The 22,953-nt window shown below is 38.1% G+C and overlaps 1 protein-coding gene across 1 annotated transcript in view; it reads right to left on the reverse strand.

Moving 5' to 3' along the window:
• MESR6 (misexpression suppressor of ras 6) overlaps positions 1–22,953 on the reverse strand; it is a 524,406-nt gene that overhangs the window by 367,115 nt on the left and 134,338 nt on the right. Inside the window, exon 3 of the mRNA XM_069136504.1 lies at positions 14,538–14,664. Within this exon, the coding sequence (XP_068992605.1) occupies positions 14,538–14,664 (127 nt within the window). The remainder of the gene's footprint in view (positions 1–14,537; positions 14,665–22,953) is intronic.

The raw sequence follows: 22,953 nt of genomic DNA on the forward strand, positions 1-22,953 counted from the left end.
ACGAAAACGAAGTAACTTAGAGATAAACTGATAATAGATTCCTGAATAATTTTTCCCTGAGAATCCAATGGTAATATTAGTTTTTGGGCCAGATGGGCCCAGGGGGGCCTTATGAGGCCCAACTTTGAAATTTCAAATGGAAATCCCCAGAATGCTAAATACACCTGAATAGCACGAAAACAAAGTAACTTACAAATAAACTGACAATGGGTTTCCGAATACTTTGTCCCTAGCAATTCAATGGTGATATTAGATGTTGGGCCCAGAACGGCCTTCTTCTTTTCTTCTTCAGCATTCTTCAATATCGAAACCTACGGCACTAGGAAGGGCCTTATGATCCCGGCGGCGGTTGATACGTATTCGAACGTAAAGTTTTTCGCTGAATCCAAATTCGAACGAGAAAATTGGAGTTTCCATATGAAATTTCAAAGTTGGGCCTCATAAGGCCCCCCTGGGCCCATCTGGTCCAAAAACTAATAATACCGAAAGAATGTAAATTCGAAAAATTGGTGATTTCGAAAAATTAACGACGGAGCCAGGAATCGAATATTACCATTGGATTCCCAGGGAAAAATTATTCGGGAACCTATTATCAGTTTATCTCTAAGTTACTTCATTTTCGTGCTATCCAGGTGTATCCATCTTTTTTCAACACCCCGTATAACAAGAGCATGTTACGCGTTTTTTCACGAAGCGCGAAATTGAGGTTAGGATAGCGTAATGTTAGGTAACAGCGCATGCGCGGTGCAAAGAAAAGACCACTTTCAACTCTCAGGACTTAAAAGTGGTAGTTTCAGTACTCCGCGCATGCGCATTCGCAGATTCACTCGATCGTCATAGTAACGGGTACCTTATGTACGATAAAACGCGTAAAACACGCTCCCGTTGCTGCATAAAAAACGTTCCTCGACCGGTTGATGCCGATATTGAGGTGGACGCGTCGGCGGATGACGTACCGAGTTCGTGCGGCGGGAAAGATTCCGTGTCACCGTTCCTCGGGGTTATCGGGGGCATCACACCCTAGACACTCACTCCATCGTCAGATAAAGGCTGGTATACGGTGGATATTCCGGGCAGCCTGCTGCCGCCGCCATCATCGGTGCATCGTCATGAGCGTCGCTGACCCTTTGCGAGACCTCCGTTATCTGCCGGAGATAAGCTCTGGGCCGATGCACAAACGCCAGTAGAAACGCTCGGCTTGATTCTTTACGACACACCGGCGACAAAAAAATATACCTTCCATTGCACCGTGGCTAAACGATTTTCTTTACGCCCGGAAAATCAGGGTCGTTGACTAAACCAGAAAACGATGCCTTTTATCAATTTTATCGTGAGACAGTCGTAAGTTGAGTATTCATCATATTATGATATTCGCAAGCTTAGAGATCTGGTTGAAAGTATGAAAATAAAAAATACCGAAATTGAAAAAAGACGCTGGGATGTAAGACTTTGTCTCAAATCAGGGTGGGCCCAATTTTAACCAACCCAAATAAACCCATTGGATGTTACCCGAAAAAAACCCAATCTAAAAGAAATATTTTTTTCTCATTCAATGTTGTTTTTTTGAAGAAAGATGAAATGCGTATATTTTTAGATTATATGTGTTTATTCAGTATTGAGAAAACGTAAGAATGAACCATTGACCTTAAAATAACACCTTATAGTAACTATATCTTAAAGTAACAAACATGAGCTGGAACTCGTTCGTATGGTACATCATGGTACAACCTACTGGACGAAAACTGTAGTAGCGCATTTACAGAAAAAAAAAATTTGTTCATAATGTGATTTGATTTATGCACTGAAATATTGATTATTACTTGAAAAAATAACCAAAAAAAAATCTCACTAATCCCATGTTCAAGACACTGAACAAAAATGCAATGATTAATGCATCACAAGTATGAAATGAATTAAACCCAATTTTAATAGGACCTAGTGTTTTAAAAATAATCCGTATTTTTTCCCGTCGTGTCTCGAATAAAGATGGAAAAATCCAGCAGGTTTCTCTCTATTTCACTGTGCAATGACTCGTTTTGTCCAGAAGATGTTTTTCCGTGAAATCACTGAAACAGATTTTCGTTTTCTTCAGCGGTCATTTCAGTATTGCCATTTGTCGATCATAATCAATCATAGCGGTGCAATGTATACGATTTCTTTTAAATTATCTTTCTTAAAGAGAATAATTTCCTGGTCAACCAACCTCTTGAAAATTTCTGAATTGAAATTAGTTATCTCTTCGTTAATTTTATCATGACACCGTGAAATGTTGAGAATTTATCAAATTTATATATTCGTAGGCCGCAATGAATTTCTCATAAATTCAAAATAAAAGCAATTTTGAAAATTATCCAACAGAGTTCAGATATCGATTTTTCATTTCAATTTGCACTGACGGTTGACAATCAAATAGTCACATTCGATTTCATTGCGTTGGAAAAACTATTTGTCATAAACTTTACTAGTTGTGAGACAGATTTTTTTTTTACGTACAGTAAATTGAATATTGCTGATTTTTCGATGGTAAAAATCGTGCTCAGTGTAATCTTGATTTTAATATTCACTTGTACCAATGTGACAAAAGAAAAGTGTTTCAGAAGAACTGTAGAGAACAATATATATATGTATATTTTTTTTAATAAGACACCGTGGAATGAAAGTGAATCAATTCATCAGATTTTCAACCATTCAAAAGTGGTTTGAATGGAAAATTTGGTATCAAAGCTCTGGCTTGTGATTTCAGTTTTATTTTTCTCTGGAAATTTCAGGAAACTACTCGCAGCGTTCGAGTACACAAATTTGATAAATGCTCAACATGCGCCTATCTCGTAATAAAATAAGTGCAAAACAAAAAAAAAAAAAAAACGAACGAACATTTATTCTCGACTCGCCAGCCTCTTCGCATAGATTTTTACGGCTCAATCACAGCCGGTCAGAGTTTTTTGTGAGATGCGCACCTCGCCATGTGAGTATATGCTGCACAGAGTATAATTGAGCCGTGAAACGATCACGTGCCGGGACGAAAGTCTCCGGGTTTAATTAAGACTGCCTGCTGCACGTTTAATTAAATCCGTGATCAAACTTCGTGCAGATGATACCCGTCTCAATGCCGGTAGCTCCGATTTTCTATGACTTCTTTTACACTCTGGTGCCGCTATTAGTGATCGAAATTTCGAGACGCTGATCAATTCCGGCGTATCGGAGGCACGACATGCTATCTTGAAGATAATGGGATTGGAAAATATGCCGTGTTTGAAATTTCGACGGGAGATCGAAATACCTCGATTGATTGTCGCCGCAGAAAGCGGTGATACATGCATTGTATCCATTTGTCAGGATCTCTTTGGTCTAGTCTGTAATGCATTTCAACTCAGCTGTCGCCATTTTTGAATTATCTATATTCTATGAAAAAATACGATCAATTCGATCCATCGGTTCAAAAAATTCTTTGCATCACCGCATTACTTTAGATCATCTAGTGTATGTGTATCTCTGTGAATTTTTAGGGAATGTTTAGGGACGAATTTACTGGATTTTTAACGATTTTTAAACTATTTCAAACAAAACATTAACATAATCTAACAATAGGTATTTATTTAAAATTTCGCTGTTTTAAACTCTGACGTTTTTAAAGAGATCTTCGTAGCTTAAGAATACATTAATTCACGGAATACTTAATGTTCGATTGTAATTTGTTGATAAAATTAATGAAAAGTATCGACTTTTGTAACAAAATATTGTTTTTGAACTCCCTTGTTCAATCTCAATCAAAGATGTGTCCAAAGCAAATAAAGTGCTGCTTAATGTAAAAAAATACGAAAAAAAAAATAGTTTCTTTGTGTACGATAAGTTTTTTTTTTTTTTTTTTTTCTAAGAAACTTCACTGATTCCAAAAAATTGTTTTAAGTCCAACAACATGGGTCCTTCGAAACAAATGCTTTGTTGTAATGCTAGATGTGGTTTACGAATTGCACCGATGAAACAAAATACCAATTAATTTATGCTCAACAAAGAAGGTCTGATATTAAATTCTCAATCAAAAGAGAAGAGGCTCAAGATTCACGCAAATTAAAATGAAGTAATTTTTGCAAGTGTGAAAAGATGATCAAAGAATGAAAATAACCGATAAACACGAGTGAAGATCTGATAATTTCTGACACAAGGAAATCCACAAGCCTGTTTTCTCTCTCCGATCAGTTTGCGTTAGCACGCATTCAAAACATGCCACTAATTTCCATTCCAAATCACAACACGTGCATTAAGGTGTCCCACATTATTAGGGTGTTGACGAACTTTTTAAGAACCCGACGAATATTTTTCAAATAATTCAAAAACCATTTGCCAATTTTTTCAGATTTTCAACTCAGCTTTCACCCGTGCTGACCACGGAGTAGATTTTCCCATTCAAAAAAAAAAAAAATTCAAAATATGGTATGATGATGTGAATTTTTTCTCAGATAGTAGTACTAATGGCCACTAAAACCTCGCAATTACATATTTTTTTGAGGATTTTTACCATTACAATAAAATACATACCGAAAATGTGTCCGAAATACGTGTATTTTAAATGGGAAAATCCACCCTTAAAATCGGGATGGGTTGGAGTTGAAATAAAAATCTGAAAAAATTGGGAAATTGTTTTTGAATTTTTTTGCAAAATATCAGGCGGGTATGTGTTAAAAAATTCGTCGACACCCTAACGTGTATAATATGGAACAAATTATGAGCCACGGCGCCGATCATAGTGAAACACAATGATAATGGTGATGTTGATGAATCTTCTACGCGATACACGCTTTAATTCTGCTTGTACAAAAGTCCCGAACAATATGCTACTGCATTCCAGTCGGTCAAAGACTCTGAGCAACGGATAATAAATGTCGAGGCGTCTCGGGAATGTCGTTAATTTAACGGTGTGCAATGTCTGAGACAATGCGACCAATCGCGCAACCAATTTTTACCTCGCTCATCGAATTTCGCACTTGTTTGCATTCCGTGCTATGAGAATTTTCGCAAACTTTCAGAATTTCTTCACGCGAAGCGACGAATCCTACGATTTGGCACTATTGGAGTCGACTTTCATATAATTGAATAGACACTACACATGAAAAAAGAATTTGGCGTAAGAAATTTTTTGTTGCTGCAAATTCATATGGTTTCACTCGGCGACTCAAATTATTTGTTCTAATCGCTTTGTTGGGAATTAATTTTTTCGTAGACATACCGCATGTTTGATACATTCAACAAATTAGATATCTGTGAGTGTAAGTTCAGATATTATTTTTTCATAGTTGTCGATGCACAATCATAATTGTGAGATAGTTTTGAAATCGAAAAAAAATGTTCTCACACAGCTATTTATGAAATATTGTTTTTAACTGAGCTGCAGATCGATTGAAATCGACTTTTATCACAAAATTATACACTGAAACAGAAAATTTTTTAACTTTTAATGAATCAGCATTCCCACGGCTGCAAAAAATTCTTTCCGCATCCATTTCTATCGCAGAAGGTTGAAACTTTATTTCTAGGCCTATACTACCATGATCTGAAAATTGGTGGAAAGATTTTTTTATACGACTTCTAGTGAAGATTTTCGAAATTTCAACCAAGTCTCCTTCTATGTAGTTTACAGACAAGTTCCCTGAAGGTTTGAAATTCGTACGCTTCAATTCAAAATTTCAGTTCAAAGCCTCATTGAAATCAGCACAGACTTTCTTATTTTGATTATGGCATCGCGCAAAAAATGAGAAGATTGTTTAGTCAATATTTGATCTTTATTCAACATGCAATTGAAGAACTCACAGTGAGCTCAGATAGTTGAGGTAAATTGAATTGAAACATACCTTTCAATATTTCCGAACGAAAATCTGCAACAATATTTACAAATTTTTTACAAACTTTGATTAGCTCTGATTTTGTTCTAATTATTATCAGTAATTAGAAAACTTTTTTAGGGATCCGATGAAGATTCCACACATAGTTCTCAGATTTCTTAAGAGTTTCAATCAAGAAATCAGGACTTGAATGTCAATTTTGTAGAAGAATTGAAATCGATATATTTTTAACTAAATTTCAAAAACAATTGCTGGTGTAAGATAAAAATATTTCAAAAACTTGGCAGTACGAAGAAGATAATAAAAATTTGATATATTTCAGTGGTACTCAGTTCCATTATTCGAAAAACAATTTCTAAGATTCAAAGTAAAAAATGAAAAACCTCATTCTTATAGACTTTCCGTCAAGTAATTGAAAGTATTCCGAATGTGCGAGAATAATCAGTATAAAAATTTATGAAAATTTGTTAGAATCCTATACAATTCCGTTGAAAAATCGTAACAAATGTTGTTCCACCAGGGGCAGTTACTGATTGTACAAGCATCGCTAAATGTTTCGTTCATTACTACTCTTTCGTTTTTCTTACACACCGCGGCGGTGATTCACGATTTTTGATCTCACAATCATATCGGCAATTAAAACGTCGATATGACTTCTTCCCTGCGCGGCTACTGGAGATTCTAACCAAACTCGGACCGGTTTTGCTTTTTAAACACCCGGCCGATTGACCGGACGCACTTGTCGATGTATGATTCAGGGATATACGTATACTTATGTATATCCGATTTTCACCAGCGCAGGAAACTTCAAATGTATAATCTGACTCGGAAGACGGTGAACCGTGTTGCAGATTTTTAAACCCTGGCGACGGTTACATGGAAACATAATCCATGAGTGCCTGAGTATCTCGCTGCTCGCGCTTTGTACGCCTGCACCTTGCATATTGCATTATTCATGTTTATCCGCATTGACGCGAAAATCGGTGTTAAGAAGATGCTAGAATCAGTTCGTACCGATCGAGTAAACCGTTACTCATTTAGTCCTATGCTAGTCGTAATGAGCGAAATATTACTCAGTCGGTAAACCTCAGCATCTCTTGAATACTGACCAAGTGAGCAAATCGTTGAGACACACTTTTTCTTCCTTACTAATGAAATTGTTTCATTTTTAGGAAGTCATAGAGAATTTCTAATTTTGTCTGTGTAGCATCATTGAATAAATTTTGGAAAATTGTCAGAAGATTGTAAATATACTCGCAACTGATTCTCACTCGGTTTGAGGTTATGGCATGCTGCGCTTTGGCTGAATCGTATATTTTCTGTACCTCTTTATCAATTTTCAGAATTCCAACACCTTTCTAAGTGTGAAACGATTTCATCGTTCAGGAAAAGAAAGAGTTTTCAAAATACAATACTAAATTTTTCGTTGAACTTAAAAGATCCGACGTGTCCTTAGCATCAATATTTTTTGTTACATATCCCGATGGGTCAGCAACACATTTCAAGTTCACAACTTTTTTCTTTTTCTCAATATCTCAAAAATTAATACACCACAATACGAAATGATGACGTTACTATGGCGCCTGATAATTTCTGCGATTCTTATTTGTTGAAGAAAAAAAATATTATACTCTGATAAACTTGAATGTTTATATGTAAAAATTATAATTACTATGTCCCCCCTTTCAGAAAATAATCAGATATAATAAGCAATTTTAGCACGCAAGCATGTTTCTGTCAAACCCCTGACAATGGACGGCTCGCGCTATTATTACGACGCCGATTTATAGCGCTTGACTCAATAGTCGAATTGTTGTTTCAGCGTCTCGATGTTTTCTCATTGCGTAGGCATTTGTGTGCAGAGCGAGTTCTGTCTAGACCGAAATGCCGATATGACTCACGTGTATAAACCTGCTGTTCGACCTGCTTAAAAATACAAAAACATTCTCGCTTTGCTGAGATTAATTCGCGGTAAGCATGATAAACAAATGAGAAACAAAATATATAAAAAAAGACGTTAAGATACGTGGCGTAAGAATTTCTGAAATTTTTTAATGCGACAAATTAATTGTATTGACGAATTTTCGAATTGCAATATAATGTTGCAGAGTAAATGAAACGGCATTACATTCAATTAAAATTCATCATGTTTATTACAGTACTCAGATGATTTTTGTACAAGACGTAACGTTACATTACGGTGCTTAGTTTACAAACACATCTAATAATTGTAAGAAATCTGAAGAAGAATTGGACAAAGAAAAGTAAAGACACGGCGGAAAAAAAATTGTGATCATCTAGATCAGCCTAAACAGAACACTCGAAGTAACACTCACGGTGCCTTAACTCTAAAATCAAGTACCGATGTGCCATATTGCGAGATTTTTAACTGGCACAAGAAATTCATCGGGTTTCTCCATCTGTGAAAAAGTTCAACGGTGAAGGCTGATGTTATTTCAACCAGCGATCATTGCTATTCCCACTGTAGTTTGTATAATAAGCTGCGACGTTTATTGACAAAGGAGTTGTAGTAAAGTCAATTGTGAATATGACAGGAAGATTGAGTTGTAGAACTTACAACATTCCAGTTGTGATTCTTTCTTGGACTGGCACAATAGCGATATCGAAAAAAGGTAAGAAAAAAACAAAAACAAAATGACTATTGCCCACACTAGATTTTGCGGTAAATCATGCAACTGAAGCTGCTAGTTATACTGCAATTTGGGAGTGATTGACTTCGCCGTAGTATGACTGTAATGGTTTTTGTAATTGCTCGCACAGCAAAAATTTGAGAATACCAATGTTGTAACTTCAGCAATATCCTTTTATTCCGTGTACACGATATCCACAAAGTATTTCATAACACGTGCTAATCTCCTTAGCAATTGGGGAGAGAGAGGGTGTACGTAGTCGGTGCCAGATACTGATGTTAGTTCAGCTCTCTGATAACGCTAATGAACGCGCAGGACGAAACATCGTTGTTATGCAAACTACACCGCGATTCAACACGCGACGAAAATTGTGCAGGTACCTTACATGTACCAGCGATGGTCTAGCTTACGTGTAACGTCCTCCGATGACCGGACTTTCCGCACAGCGATTCGAAGGATTGAAAATATCTCACCTACAAGCGCTCTATACAGCAATGAATACATTTTAATAGCAGGCGTGCCAACATCCGAATTCCTCGACGATAATATGTTATTACGCAGTACCTTCATGGAGCGCCTAAACCAGGGTCATACACTTCACTCGTCTGCGTAATCACCTTCACTTTGCACGCTATTCCGATTTCTGAGGCTGTGCGGTGCCCTCATGCCGCAGCAGCAGTAGCTCTGCAGCCGTGGTCACCGTGCAGAGCAGGAAACCAACAGGAAGTGAAGAGTCTACGTATCTATTATAATAATAAGCACTTTTTGTACTCTCCTCTTATAGCCTCTACACGTATGCAGCAATACGTCGGAAACAGGTGCTGCACGCGGCCAACTCAATCAGTCCATCCGATGATGATGTTTCATCCGACTCGAGTGGTTGGCTCACGAATCCGCGGGTGCGGATCGAAATTCCGGATTGTTAAAGTTCAAACTGACCGACGACGTCGAATGTCATTAGTTTGAATGGACAAGCGAATGGTTGAATGATCACAACTATTAGGTCATTCCGAAATATCAAACTCGGAAGTGTCGGAAATCTGAATATTTCATCGGAAGTGGCGATGTAGTTTATTTAGAATGGTAAAAATTCCGGATGGTCCACAATACCAATGATAGAAATTCCGGATTGTGGAAACCTCCAATGGTCCGAATGGTTACAACACCAAATGGCCCCAAAGCTTCGGGCGGCTTCACGGCAAATGTGAACGTGGGTGACGTACAGAATTTCACCGTTCGTAGTTTCAATGATTACGAATTTTTACCATTGGATGTTTGGACCATTCGAAATTCCAATACCTCAGAATCGAAAGCATCCCGGAATTGTTTACTGTTCGGGAATCTGACAATTCGAACTAATGGCATTCGATGTAACGGTTAGTCTGAACTTTAACAATTCAGAACCTCTACTTGCACATGAACTCATAATATTGGAGAAAAAATTCGAATGAAAAGTTGTATTCCGTATTTGCTATTTTATCTACTCCGAGTCTAAATTCCATGACTTTCTGTGCCTCTGTCGCAGTCAGATCAAAGCCCGGCCGCAGCTGCTCGACTAGTTATTTTCCGAGTTTCGTAACATCCGCTCGGCATGATTTTTGCTCAGACTGAGGTGGAAGGTAGTGGTTTAGGCGATTGACGCGAGAGCGAAAGGGAATATGCTGCTCGTTAATATCGCTCAACTAACACCGGCTGTGTAAATATGGTTGCAAGTTTCTACACGTCCGAGTAAAGGCTCATCATCGCTGCTTTAGTCATCCAGTTATACCACAAAAGCATCATCGTATTCTGGTGAATCTCTTAATCCCTCATTGGATTTTTTTAGATCTTATAATTACTGTTTCTGAGATTATTTGAATACTCACATTGTAGGCAGTGCAACGTGTGCAGAGATTTGAAAATATTTCCAATTTTGTATCTGCGTAGTAGGACACGTATACAGTGGAAGCATGAGGATGGATACTGGATGATCATCTAAGCAGATGTATAGGCATCAGCTTGATTGATTTCAAACAACAATTTTAAATCAGAAGAATCCTCGAATGACTTCACAAGCTTTTTATGGAACCGAGTCAGATATGAAATGATTCTATGCCTTGAACCATACCTCAGTGCAACCAATCGCAAAGTAGAATGTAAATTGCAAACTTCACATTTACAGTATCACGCCAGCTTCTTGTGCGAAGAACTTATGGCCAATGGTACCGTGAATTATTTGTAACATTCGCTGCTCAAAGTTTTTGATATTCCTAATGACACTCCGCTCGTTATACTCTCAATGATCCAAGAATCAACAGAAGAAGATGAACCTACAAGGTCAAAGCGTTCCACTTCCCTATGCATATTAAACTTGTCGTATCGGACATAGTACCACATTATGAGTCCAGGGATAGAGAATTCCCAATCACGGTTAGCCAATTGCTGAACCAGTATTGAGACCACAACGTGTAACCACTAAGCTATTTGGCAGAAGGTCAAGGACCATCACTGAGCCAATATATTGGATCATTAACGGATGGACTAGTGCGCTTGAAGTGTTTGGAACCGTTCTTGATACTGATACAAATTTGCCAAGAGTTGAAATAGAGACGTGGCTCATCACTGACTCCCTATTAGTTACATATCAAAGCTTCAACTAACATTGCATTCCAAAATCGAACCAATACCACAAATTCGCAATACTGGTTCAATACTTACCACTTGCTTGGTACCTGTAGTCAGATTCTAAGTACAAGACTTCGTGAATTTCTGAAGTGTTTCTGAAGAGTTTCACTACATTTAACTAATCTTTTAGAGAGAAGAATGGATAGTTTGATTTCCATAGATTGGATGGAATTTGGTAAAACTTGACACTAACTTGATGATATTTTTTATGACATGATACAAAATTTGATGTGTATTAAAGTGGCCACATACAATAATAATTTTAAGCACCATTTATAATAAATAACTTGAAACTCTTCGTTGAACTTCAGATGAATACTGGATGTTTGACTTGTGATATCTCCAAACGATCTTCATGATGTAACACCACAGTACTTTACCAAATTTAAATTGTAATGCGATAATTCCCGTACTACCAAAACTTGTGTAACATTATTAAAATTGTTTCTTTCGTCGTAGATTCCCGGAAGGTTTAACAGCTTGGACACTTCTTGGCCATATATGAAAAGCTGTAGGATAGAGTTGAAAATGACCACCACCAAGAAGGGCGCAATGTCTCAACCGACGGATTATTTACGACATTGGAGAGGATGAGAGAGGTGATGTAACGCTTTCACAATGCCATTTATCGCGGTCTCGTCCTGCAGGACTTCATCTCGGGCTGTGCATGAGTTTATAAATTTGCTGCAAATCGGGTAAAACGGGAATATACGCGAACGGTTATGTGCGTGGAGGCGACGGTGGCTGGGAGGCGGGTATAAGTACGAACCATAAATCAGAGACCGGGTTCAGATAACGCGTTCCAGGTTAGGCGAGATGAGGTGAGGCAGGTTCCTCACTAAAAATGTATTATATACGTATACTTACCACTCCGCGGGGCCGAGATAACGCACATTACTGCTGCATCAGTTGACTGTCAATTTATTGCGATGAATTTATAACTTTTCGCCATGTGACCGTGCTACGGCCGTGAAAGGTTTTCAAATCTCATTCTTTTCTCCTTGTTTTCATACCGTGTTCATCGGAGGTACAGGTTTCCTCCCTCCTCTTCCCTCTTTTTCTTTTTTCTCCCACTCTATATCCATGTCAGTCCTATTTTATTCCCCCTTTTTTAGAACTGCGATTATCCCAAGGCTCGTATACACTGTTGCCGATGGCTTCCACAGTGATAAGCTGCGTAGATTATAACGTGTCGTCGGACTAATTTTCTGCGTCAACTTCTCTCGGCGCTAAACAAGCTTGGTCATGTTAATGTTCAGTTACAACGCACGTATATCAGGTTATGCCTGAGTACCAGTGAATTAGCAAGCGGGTACATCGGAGTGGATAATGCATAAGCATTCATTTGCCACGAAGATACGGTGAAACTTAGCAGGCTAATTAACCGACGGCGCATGCGTAAAACAATGGGACTCTATTGTTCAGCAAGCAGGGCAACCAATTCAATCGATTCTCACGTGTCGAGTGGCGAGACGAAATAACTTGGTGAAAAATGAAACTTGTCGAGCCTTTCCGAATCACTGCATATAATATATTTCAGGTCTGCTTAACCTGAAAAAATTCGGATTACCTAGATAAGTTCCATGATTCGTGTTTAAGAGTTAAAGTTGAGGTTGGCTATCCTGCGTGAATACGCGACAAGGCTTACGCATGCGCAGTGCGGTGCTCAAGTCCTAAGATTCACGATTTCCTCCGACTATATTATTATTTGCAATTTACATTTATCGATTTAACATTTTCTTTTCTCCCATGCCAAAGAACCTAATCAAAGGAGCGAAAGAAGCTGACGGCCATCATTAAAATTGTATCATGTCCATCCATGATTTATGAATTCCTACAACGTTGATAAATGGGATAGAATAATTATATGCGCAAGAAGTGCGGTGCGTATAATATGGCGAACACGTGATGTGGCGTGTTAAATCTCCTTCTCAAGAATTAGCATCACCAGTATGCCCAACTTATATGATATCAGTCATCTAATTAGCAGTTGCATTTAATTAGCAGTAGCTCTCAGGTCGCCTGCCGATGCCTCGTTCTCCGATGCTCCGCAATTCTCTTCGCTTCGCGGTTTATGTTGCGCTGCTTTGCTCATATATAGCGGCTTTAATCGGCCTGGTGCAGCGCAGCGATAAAGAAAGGTTACCGGGTATGTGAGCAAACATCTGCGCTGGCAATTAGCGATGTTTTTATTTATTCGCATACACCCGGGTATCTCATATCATCCGCCCATATTCCGTCCGCTCAACTCGTGTCTTTGAAACCACGCTTCACACTTCCCGCAGAGACTCGCAAGCTTCACGTATCACACACAGATATTGCACAACGGCTGTGTGTGTTTGTGTGCTTGCTTCAGGCGAAACACGTATGATGACCCCACCTGTGGCTAATTTGATAAATTTTTTGCTACAAGAAGCACAGAGGTTACACAGCAGAATCTTCTGATTCCATTCATTTTTCTCATTTTCCTCTAAAGAGTCAGAGAACACCAGAAGCGTTGAATTAAGTATTGATGTTGGTAGTATTCACAGTTGAGTGAAATCATTTGATGGTTCGCTTGAAAAACGTGAACTGACATAGAAGACTAAGTCAATTGTTAAAATTGTATTTCTAGGTATCGCTGCACTGCACGTATTCAATTTGAATTCATTTCCAAAAACAGTTATCATGCCTAGCACGCAATGAAATTTTGCAGTTACAGTGGTCTGAACTACGTTTGCCTTCTTCATATACGGTTAATCGTCTCTGACGCTAATCACTTTTATTTTCAGATCGTCATCTCACGCACTGGCGTTGGAGTTAGAAGTGTTAAACGAAGCTGATGAATTTTTGAAAAGATTGCGCGGATGCTGACATTTTTTATTGATAGTGTTTCAGGCCATGATGACATCATTTCTGGTCGTACAAAACAACATTGTCCTATCATCCTCTGGAATTCTATTCCTTCGAAAGTCAAGATGGAATGAAATACATTTAGAGAACCCTGGAAGGACATTTGTGTATTAATTCGCGAGCTTAGCATTTTCAAATCGAGCGTCTTGCCGGAATTGTGCAAAATTGATGAAACACACTTTTCAGCTGGAGATGTGAAATTATAAGAAAATTGGAGCGCGGTAGGAACTTTGAAGTGAAATTAACAAATCAGAAGAAAGCAGAACCATATTTCATACTTCTGAAGAAAATATTAAACAACAGAAAGAAAACGGTTCACTAAGCGGGTGTTTTTGTGTGCTTGAGAACTGTCGTTCTGTTTAGACTAAGGAATCCGTTATTACGTATCGTCACGTGGGAGATGATTAGGTGGAAATATTTCGAAATTGGTAATTTTCACCATGTTTCGACACTCGAAGGTGGTACAAGTAAAAAAAGATGGAATTAATCCTACCTTTGTCGGATCTTCCATGAAAGAGCCAATAGTAATCACGTGCAAAGTGACTTCTTTCACGTTCTCGAGTTCTTCAGGAAGTGCGTAAAGCGCTTCGCTAACGAAATATGCCTCGGAGCTGGTCAGCCTGCAACACAAAAACATTAAGAAACTTATGAATTGCATTTCCTCCTCATTAGTTGAAAACATAAAATATTCGAACTTCAATTTTGAATGTTGGTCTACGCATTTTCAATTGAAAGATCGCTCAGTTTTTGAGCAAAAAACGACGATCGCGTGAATTGTTAGGCATTATTTGGAAAAAGTTCTCATTCGAACAAAAGATATTTTACCTTCAAACAATTCAAGACGAAAAATATTCTAAAATTCTTAACGAAACAAACAAACTAAAAAACCTACAAAAATAATTCACACACACATTAAATTTTGATTTCAAATGGTAGCAAGAATTTCTTTTCGCTTCGTTTGATTAAAAAACAAACGATTTTGATGCAGACGTTTCTTATTGCTGAATCGTTTTTCAACGTTATTCGACACAAAAAAATATACTTATAAATAATTCCTAGCAAATTCCCTGGGTTTCGAAGGCTTCATCTAGTGTGATTCACGAGACGTTAAAAACACATATATATATACATGTCGGCATGAGAAAATTGAAAATAATTTATAAGAAGAAGAAAAATTGTCTTTCAGGTCCGATGCTATAACTATACTTCTCGTATTGAGCGTGATGCAAAATAAAGATTTGAGATAATAAAGACCTGCTGCACTGTGTCGGAATGAACGTCGATGAAAATGAGGTAAAAAGTATTTCAGATGACGATTTTATTCTCGTCCTTACATCGTATCCCGGAAATATATGTATCACCTTATCAGTTACTTACACCCTCGGGATACCGCGTGGTTCGCCTGTGCGAGAATATGCTGTCGGATACAAATATAAAACCACATCGATATTGGTGCGCGGCATCTTGCTCTTCTTTCGTTTCCACAAACCATTCGGTAATTCGGTGTCATATTGAGCATACATATTGCTAATTAGCCGCGGTAGTCTGCTGCATGTATGCCAAGCAGCTCGATATTCTTAGTAGTCCGATAAACATTCGAGTATACGCTACGATCCGATGTTAATTCCTCGAATCTGGCTTGTACATCTCGTATCGCTGATCTGACCGCGAAAACTGGTATTTCAGTTCAAATTTTTTGCCTCTTTTTCATCTCAGTCCTTTCTTTATTTTCTTTCCATCTTTGATTCAGCTCAAGAATGTACATGAACGCAATTCCTTAACACGATTGCCGTAACTTTGATCAATTCAAATCTACTCTGCACCTTGGAAAGATCCAAGCTACTTGTTGATAGATGTACCAACGCAGTTCCGTGTAAACAGATAACGAAAATAGCCGCGTCTGATACTAAAAAAAGTCACAAAGTAGCAAAGAGCTCCGACTCGGTTATCAATTTCGTCGAATAACTGGGAGAATTTAACTAGACACGAAGAAAGTTGGTATGAGTAAAAAAATGAGCGCTGATAATTCGGTGGAAGGTTTTTTAAGATCTTTTTTATAATTAGTTACGAGTTACAATAAATCGTTACGCGAGATAATAATATCTCAGAGACTGAAATTGGAAGAGTAGTTTGTTCAAATTCTTCTTCTTGCCAAATTTTTCCGACAAGGAATGAGAGGACACAATAAATTATGAAAGCTACTGCAGTCCACACGGAAGTCAAATCAACAGGGTTTCTTGAAACTAATTTTTGCAAAAACAACGTTTCGGAAAATTATGCATATATATGCCTAACTTGTAGAGTTTATGAATCACATGAGATTTGATACCCAAGACTTTTCCCAAGATTTCAAGTTGCCTGGTCGAAATTCTTGTGCAATAAAAAATTCTTCAAAACGCATAAAAATCGTAAGGAATAATAAAACTAATTGTAAAAAATTAACTGTCATTGCTTTCCTGGTCACAATGCACAGTATTTATTGCTACTAACACTGCACAATACTTACGAGCCTAATTATTATCGAATTATGAAATTGGTTTTGACATTATCTCGACAATATAATATCTCTGGTGCCATGCAATCATCGCATACCCCATAATGATTAGCCACCTGCATCAGTATAATGGCTTTTGCCCGCGAGTGAGGTGCCTATTTATCTAATAACACGTGCACTCGCGAATCGTGCGCAACAAATATTCAAAGGTAATTGCACGCACCTTACAAGCTGATATCGATTTGCACAATACCCGCTAATGTCACACTGCAATCCTTGTGCACTGCGGACAATGAATAGACAGACAGGATTTGTCGATGAGATCAAGAACTTCCTCCGAGGCTGTCAACGATGTGAGAAAAATTGGTTTAGAGAATCGTGGGTAGCTTGGCGTGTGTTTCGTTGTACAAGGTTCAGCTAGCTATACTCACATTCATTCTGTCATGTGAAAATATCGGTCCGTTCAAAAACAAGACACAGGGGAACTAGTTTTGTACAAATTATGGAACACCTGAACTTGTATTCACATCAATTAACGACAGGTGAAAAGAACCAAGTCCATGCTTGATGGCAATGAGAACCTGAATTGGAAAATCTGATTCGCCCTATATGTGTTTTCGGATTCTAACGTTCCCTTATCACGTTTATTTTCAAATTTTGCGTCGTTTCGTCCGATGATTGACATTTTGCCCTGTACGCATTTTGCGCTTGAAGAATTTTCCGTATATTCTTCATACAGCTAATCGTAAATTGCTATAAATACAACAGTCTGTCTAGACCGGCAATATTTTCTGTGAATCATCCAATACTGTAAGAGTTTCTGAAACGAAGAGATAAAAGTAGTGGGTTATTTGATGCGTTATTGCGAGTTGTGCAGACAAACACCGGGTGTCTGAAATTGGAAAACACGTTGAGAAAATAAGAGGGTTAAGAGAGAGAGAGAGAGAGAGAGAGAGAGAGAGAAGAAGAAGAGACAAAACGGACTGGAGTATAATGGAGGAGCACGTAGTGACGGCGTGTTTTGAATACAGCGCCGCAGTTAAATCCGTGTTTATTTTTAAAATGTTTGGGTAATTTGTTTCCGTCGTTTTCTTGTCTTGCTGCATTTCGTACATGGTTTCCAGCGTGTGTACCATTTTCCTTTGTGTCATTACTCTCTTTTCTCTTCTCTCTTACCCAGACCGACATTTCATCACGCAGTTGGCTCCAGGATTTCTTGTTCGGCTTCCTCGACAGGCGTCAATATGAGGCTGTAAGTGAGACGGCGTGATCGAAGCCAGGGGCAACCGGCTGATCAGAGTTGTCGGCATTAAGAAAGTTCCGCATCTTTTGCGAAAGAAACGCCGGTATTTAAAAAAAAATTTCTCCCTCGTCAGTCTTAATGAGAGCAAGTCGGTGTCAAGGTTTCACGACCTTCAGAGACATCGCTGGTGAGTAAATCGAGTTCAAAATTATTAATGATGAATTTGATCTAGACAGTAAGTCATTCGTGAATTTAATGTTTCAAAATTTGAATTATCACAGGTAATGAATTCAGAGTAATGAATTTTAAGAGTCAAACACAGGCAAGTAATGGCAAACGTAATACTTCGAAACAAAAATTCAATTCCTACAATTATTCAAAAATATGCTTGGCTGCTATGTTCTGTATATGAAAAAAAAAAAAAAAATATTCCATCAGGTAACGGTAACTATTAGGAAAAAACCGCTTACTACAGGCAAAAATCATCATTTCGGCAGAATCACCCATATATATGCATGTGTACCGCTTTCTACGCTGCACGGGTATTTCTGTCTCACTGGATTCCCACCCCCTAAGAGGCCCCCATTTTCTCCCGGTTTTTTCGTGATAATTCATTGCCCTATGGACGTCAATTAAATACATCTCTAAAAAGACGAGGCGTGGCTCGTATTTCGCGATCGTTATTCGCTTTATGAGAATTCTTTGCCTCCAGAGTAGTAAAACGCGTGTGTATACTTATAAACCCCCCCGTTAGCGACTCCCCGCTGCCCCTCCGTCATAACTTAACCTTGTAATCTGCAGGAAACCGAGAGCAGATACCAATATGTTGTCCACTAGTTTTGATCGTCTCGACTTCTCGCGTGCTGGATAAAATATCACCAATTCAATAATGACAACAAATACATATGTCATACACCCGCTGATTTTTATTCATTTATCGCGGGATCGCTGACTAGTTGCGCACGCGCAGACTCTACGAATATTTTGATAATGCGCATGCGCGGTCCGAGAAGCTTCGCCACGCCACCGCATATTCTGTAGATATATATATAAGTTGGAACCTCAAGCTGTAAGGTTCGCATACCGCTACGGAGCTCGCCAGTCTTGACGATCAGATTTTTCTCTGTCAACGATAGTCGAGCCACAGTAAAACCACCGTCAGAAGGTGGAAGGTTTATTTCTACTCGATCTCGATTCTAGATGATTACGGTTTAATTTATTATTTTCTGACGCAGTAGTATAATTGTTGTACATAATACTGCACATTTCAAAAATAGCAAAGTAATATCGCGCGATGCTTGCAATAGCATGACGATGATTAAAACCTCAAATTACCTACACAGCATTGTTAAGTCATCGTGGTAGAATTAACTGCATCACAATACTGCAATATTGAAATCACCCAAAAAAATTATGTTCTCCTGTATAAACTTTTTGTACCTAAAATGATCGAATCATGGTGCGGTTGTAATAATTTCTGACAAAATTGTAGTCAGAAGTGTAATGATTCTTCAGGTACGATCGTAATGTTACACTGAGAGAAATTTTTAGTTCCGGTTACAGCTCAATCCTCAACTATTTTCATTTTTTACCACAATCGAAAAATACAGTTCTAGGTAGAAATTGAAAATTAGTTTTATAGCTGTTACCAAAAAGTCTATTATCCGTTACTATTCTTTCCGATTACGATCACTGTTACTATATTTTCTTGTAACTGTTGCGAAAATTTAATGCTTGTGCAACAATGAATTGATGTTAAAGCCTTATTTAACTAACAAAGCAGAGTAAACCTCAAAAAACTGATTTTGCGTTGCAATTGCCAAAAAAGGATCGACGATAGCGCAAAACGGCAACGCGTACCTCGTTTTTCGTAATTCCAACAATATTCGAACAGTTTTTTTTAACGATACCTGTTTTACTCAATTTTTCTAGTTACTATAACAAATGAAATTTTTCTCAGTGTACATCTACACGTTGAGGTAACTGTCACAACAGTCAACTGCCATTGTGGCCGATGATAATACGAATGAAGTTTCGGCGACAACTCTTTCCGCTGTAATATTCATTTCGCTTCCATCCCTTTCAATCCGCCATGTTGGCAAGCCCTTCTCCTCCTTCGCTAAAAAAGCTGTAATGACTGGACCGCGCGTCTAGGGCTCAATTCTCTGCCGCACGTATACTTTTACTGCACTGCATTACGATTTCTTGTTCGAGTGGAGCAGCCTTTTTTTGTCTACCTCTCGGATAATTCATGTTATTTGCCTGACTGCGGTTATAGCTGCGAAAAATTCCCTCGAATTTCTTTCTCAGTTCGTAACCGTACCGTTTCGGTTGTATGTAAGCCATTCGCTTTCAAATCTGAACCGGTACTACAGGAAACAACGCGGGTCGCTGAAAACAAGCGCGCATCCGCTGTGAAGAAATTTTATAGCCTTCAGTGAAATTTTCGGTTCAATTATCTTCGTTGTTTTGCTAATACTGCACAAATATGGCAAAGGAATGGATCTCCTTTTCATCTGTTAAAGAATCATTCGATTCGTGATCAGAGTAACAATTTTTGTTTCGTCATGTAAAAGTTGATTTGTTCGAATCAAGAACCACTTCGGTCACTACATTTGATAACCATATTTAGTAACATCGGAAAACTCTTTTTTAGGTGTATGATTAGCCGCAGACTGTTTAAAGCTGAAAATACTCGAGAAATATTTTTCTTTTCATACTTGAAACTTCTAATTTTTCTTATTTTTTTCTTTTTCTTTATGGTTATAATAGTTGTAATTCTGACGATTTTGCACTCAACATACGAAACGAATGCATAATCATCATTTTTTGTAGTATGCTTGCTGACATTACTAGAATATTTTCTTATCCACGTACCATAAAATCAAATAGTCATTTTGTTTTATTTTTTCATGAGTTTTTATTTTCAACTGTCTTCACTCCGTCCACTTCCAAATTGCGATTTTTGAACCCCCGAGGAATGAAAGACCGCAGTCGAGTCACAGGGATCGAATACTCAATGTAGACGAGTCAGTCTGATGGTGGATAAAGACGCTGGAGTCAACCAGAGAGCGAAGAGCAGGTACGTTGAAAAGTGACGCAGCGCATGCACGCATAATCAATTTTCTTCTTGGGGTCTCGAAGCACTAACGAGCGGAGTCGAAGGCGAACTTAGGTATGCATGTGTGATAAGTCGCGGTGTGAGATTGAACAGCGCGACCGTAACGCGTACTTATGCGCATACCTTGAAGTGTTTCAAGAGTGTTTACGATATTCGATTCCATTTTCTCCAGCGTCGTATTACGTTACTCGAAACACCTTAATAAGACGTCTTAGACGGAATACCGCATGTGATTTTAGTTTGCAAGGAGTATCACTTCGAAATTCTGCAGTCACTTGGCAAACTAGTTAGACAAACATGTTGAAATCTCTGCAAGGCAAGTTTGATACGTGAACTAACAGTACGATACCCGAAAGTTACAGGAACTATACGTTATGGAAATTTGTGAGGATGTTCATGCAGGAATAATGGAACAGATATTATTGTCTTGGCGAAATTGCGGATTAAGGTCTTCGCGGAAATCGAGTTATCATCAGTCTGAGACCCACTTATAGTACGATTGTGTAGAGTTGTTTTCGATTCAAAAAGCGTATCCTTCGCCCATTTTCGATTTACAGTTATAGCGAATTCCTTACTATTAAATCTTAATACTTAATCTAAATCTTATGCTAATTATAAATAATCAATCGGACTTTAATGGTGCGAATGAAACTAAAGTAAGCGTACCAGTTATTGACCCTGTCCCAATTATTGACATTTTTTTGTTGTATCTATTTGATCCTCGGTTATACAATTACGAAAAAATAAATTTGTAGAGTCCGACCATCTAGCAATTGGTTTCAGTTATCGAGAAATTCACAATTTGTGCCGTAAGTTTATAATTTTGGAGAATAAAAGGGTCAATAATTGAGTCCAAACGTGTCAATAACTGGTACGGTTACCTTACTGGCTGTCTTCGTCAACGTGGTATGTCTGATAATATCAGATATACTGTAGTTTAGTAATGCATGCTGTGCAGAATGCACGCGCGACATCCAAACCGATAATAATAATCGCGGAATGACGTATGGTGTCTAATCGTAACACATAACTGAGAAATAGCTTCTCCCAGAAAACGCGTCGCAAACATTAAGTCTCCATTTCCCTGAAGAGAAGGAATTTGGTATGTTATTTGAATAGCGGATCAGTGCCTCAATAAATCCAGATTATCACATTACTCGTATAAATTAAATACGTGTTCACAGATAAGCTGCCACCTGGCGAGGGCTCAATGGAATCCTAGGTCATGAGTAACTGATATAGTGATACATCACGTGATTTGAAAATCAAGTCCGAGCGGTTAAATAATAAATCTTGCGCCTACGATGCTGTTTGTAAAACAAAATTCCGACCCATGACTGGGGCCTTTTTAAATGAAATATTCGTTTCTTGCTCCTATGGATGACTCTTGGAAGAAGCTTGCAGCTGGACAAACGTGTAATGGACTCAAGATACAAACTGTCGAGCACTTTTCACGCCGAAGCAACCAATTCCTATGCATCGGGTATTTCGATAGCGGGGTAAAATATTGTCGTAAGACTTGCAAGAATATTTAAAATGAATGGTTTAACAGTGCGGCAGAAATTTTGAAAGGATCTTCGCGGTCGGCGTCGAATCTTACAATTGTGATTAAATCTTAGTATAGTTCCGTAACTCTGGCCCTGAATATCTGTTGGGATGAAAGCCGATCAAATCAAACAAGGATTCCGATGATGCAGCTACAATAAATTTGATTAATACTTGCACTATACGGTTGAATGAGCAACAGCTGTTTACAGCTTTTTACGATTAGTGTATATATATCTAACCAAATATAATTTTTACACATTAGTTGATTTTATAGCGCACGGAAAGGAAAATGTTTTATCAATGTGTAAGAAAAGATTTGGCACGACAATCCCATAGATTCTGTTGCAATTTCGAAATCAGATCCACGCAGTAAAATCATTTTGTAAAGATTGAAAAATAATTGTTCAATTGTTGTAACTGAAAAAATTAGCGTTCCATTGTAATTTATGCAACATGAATCAAGTGTCATATTAAATAATGACAAAGAAATATGCCATTTTAAA

Source organism: Neodiprion pinetum, chromosome 5, assembly GCF_021155775.2.
Source record: "Neodiprion pinetum isolate iyNeoPine1 chromosome 5, iyNeoPine1.2, whole genome shotgun sequence".
Lineage (NCBI taxonomy): Eukaryota > Metazoa > Arthropoda > Insecta > Hymenoptera > Diprionidae > Neodiprion > Neodiprion pinetum.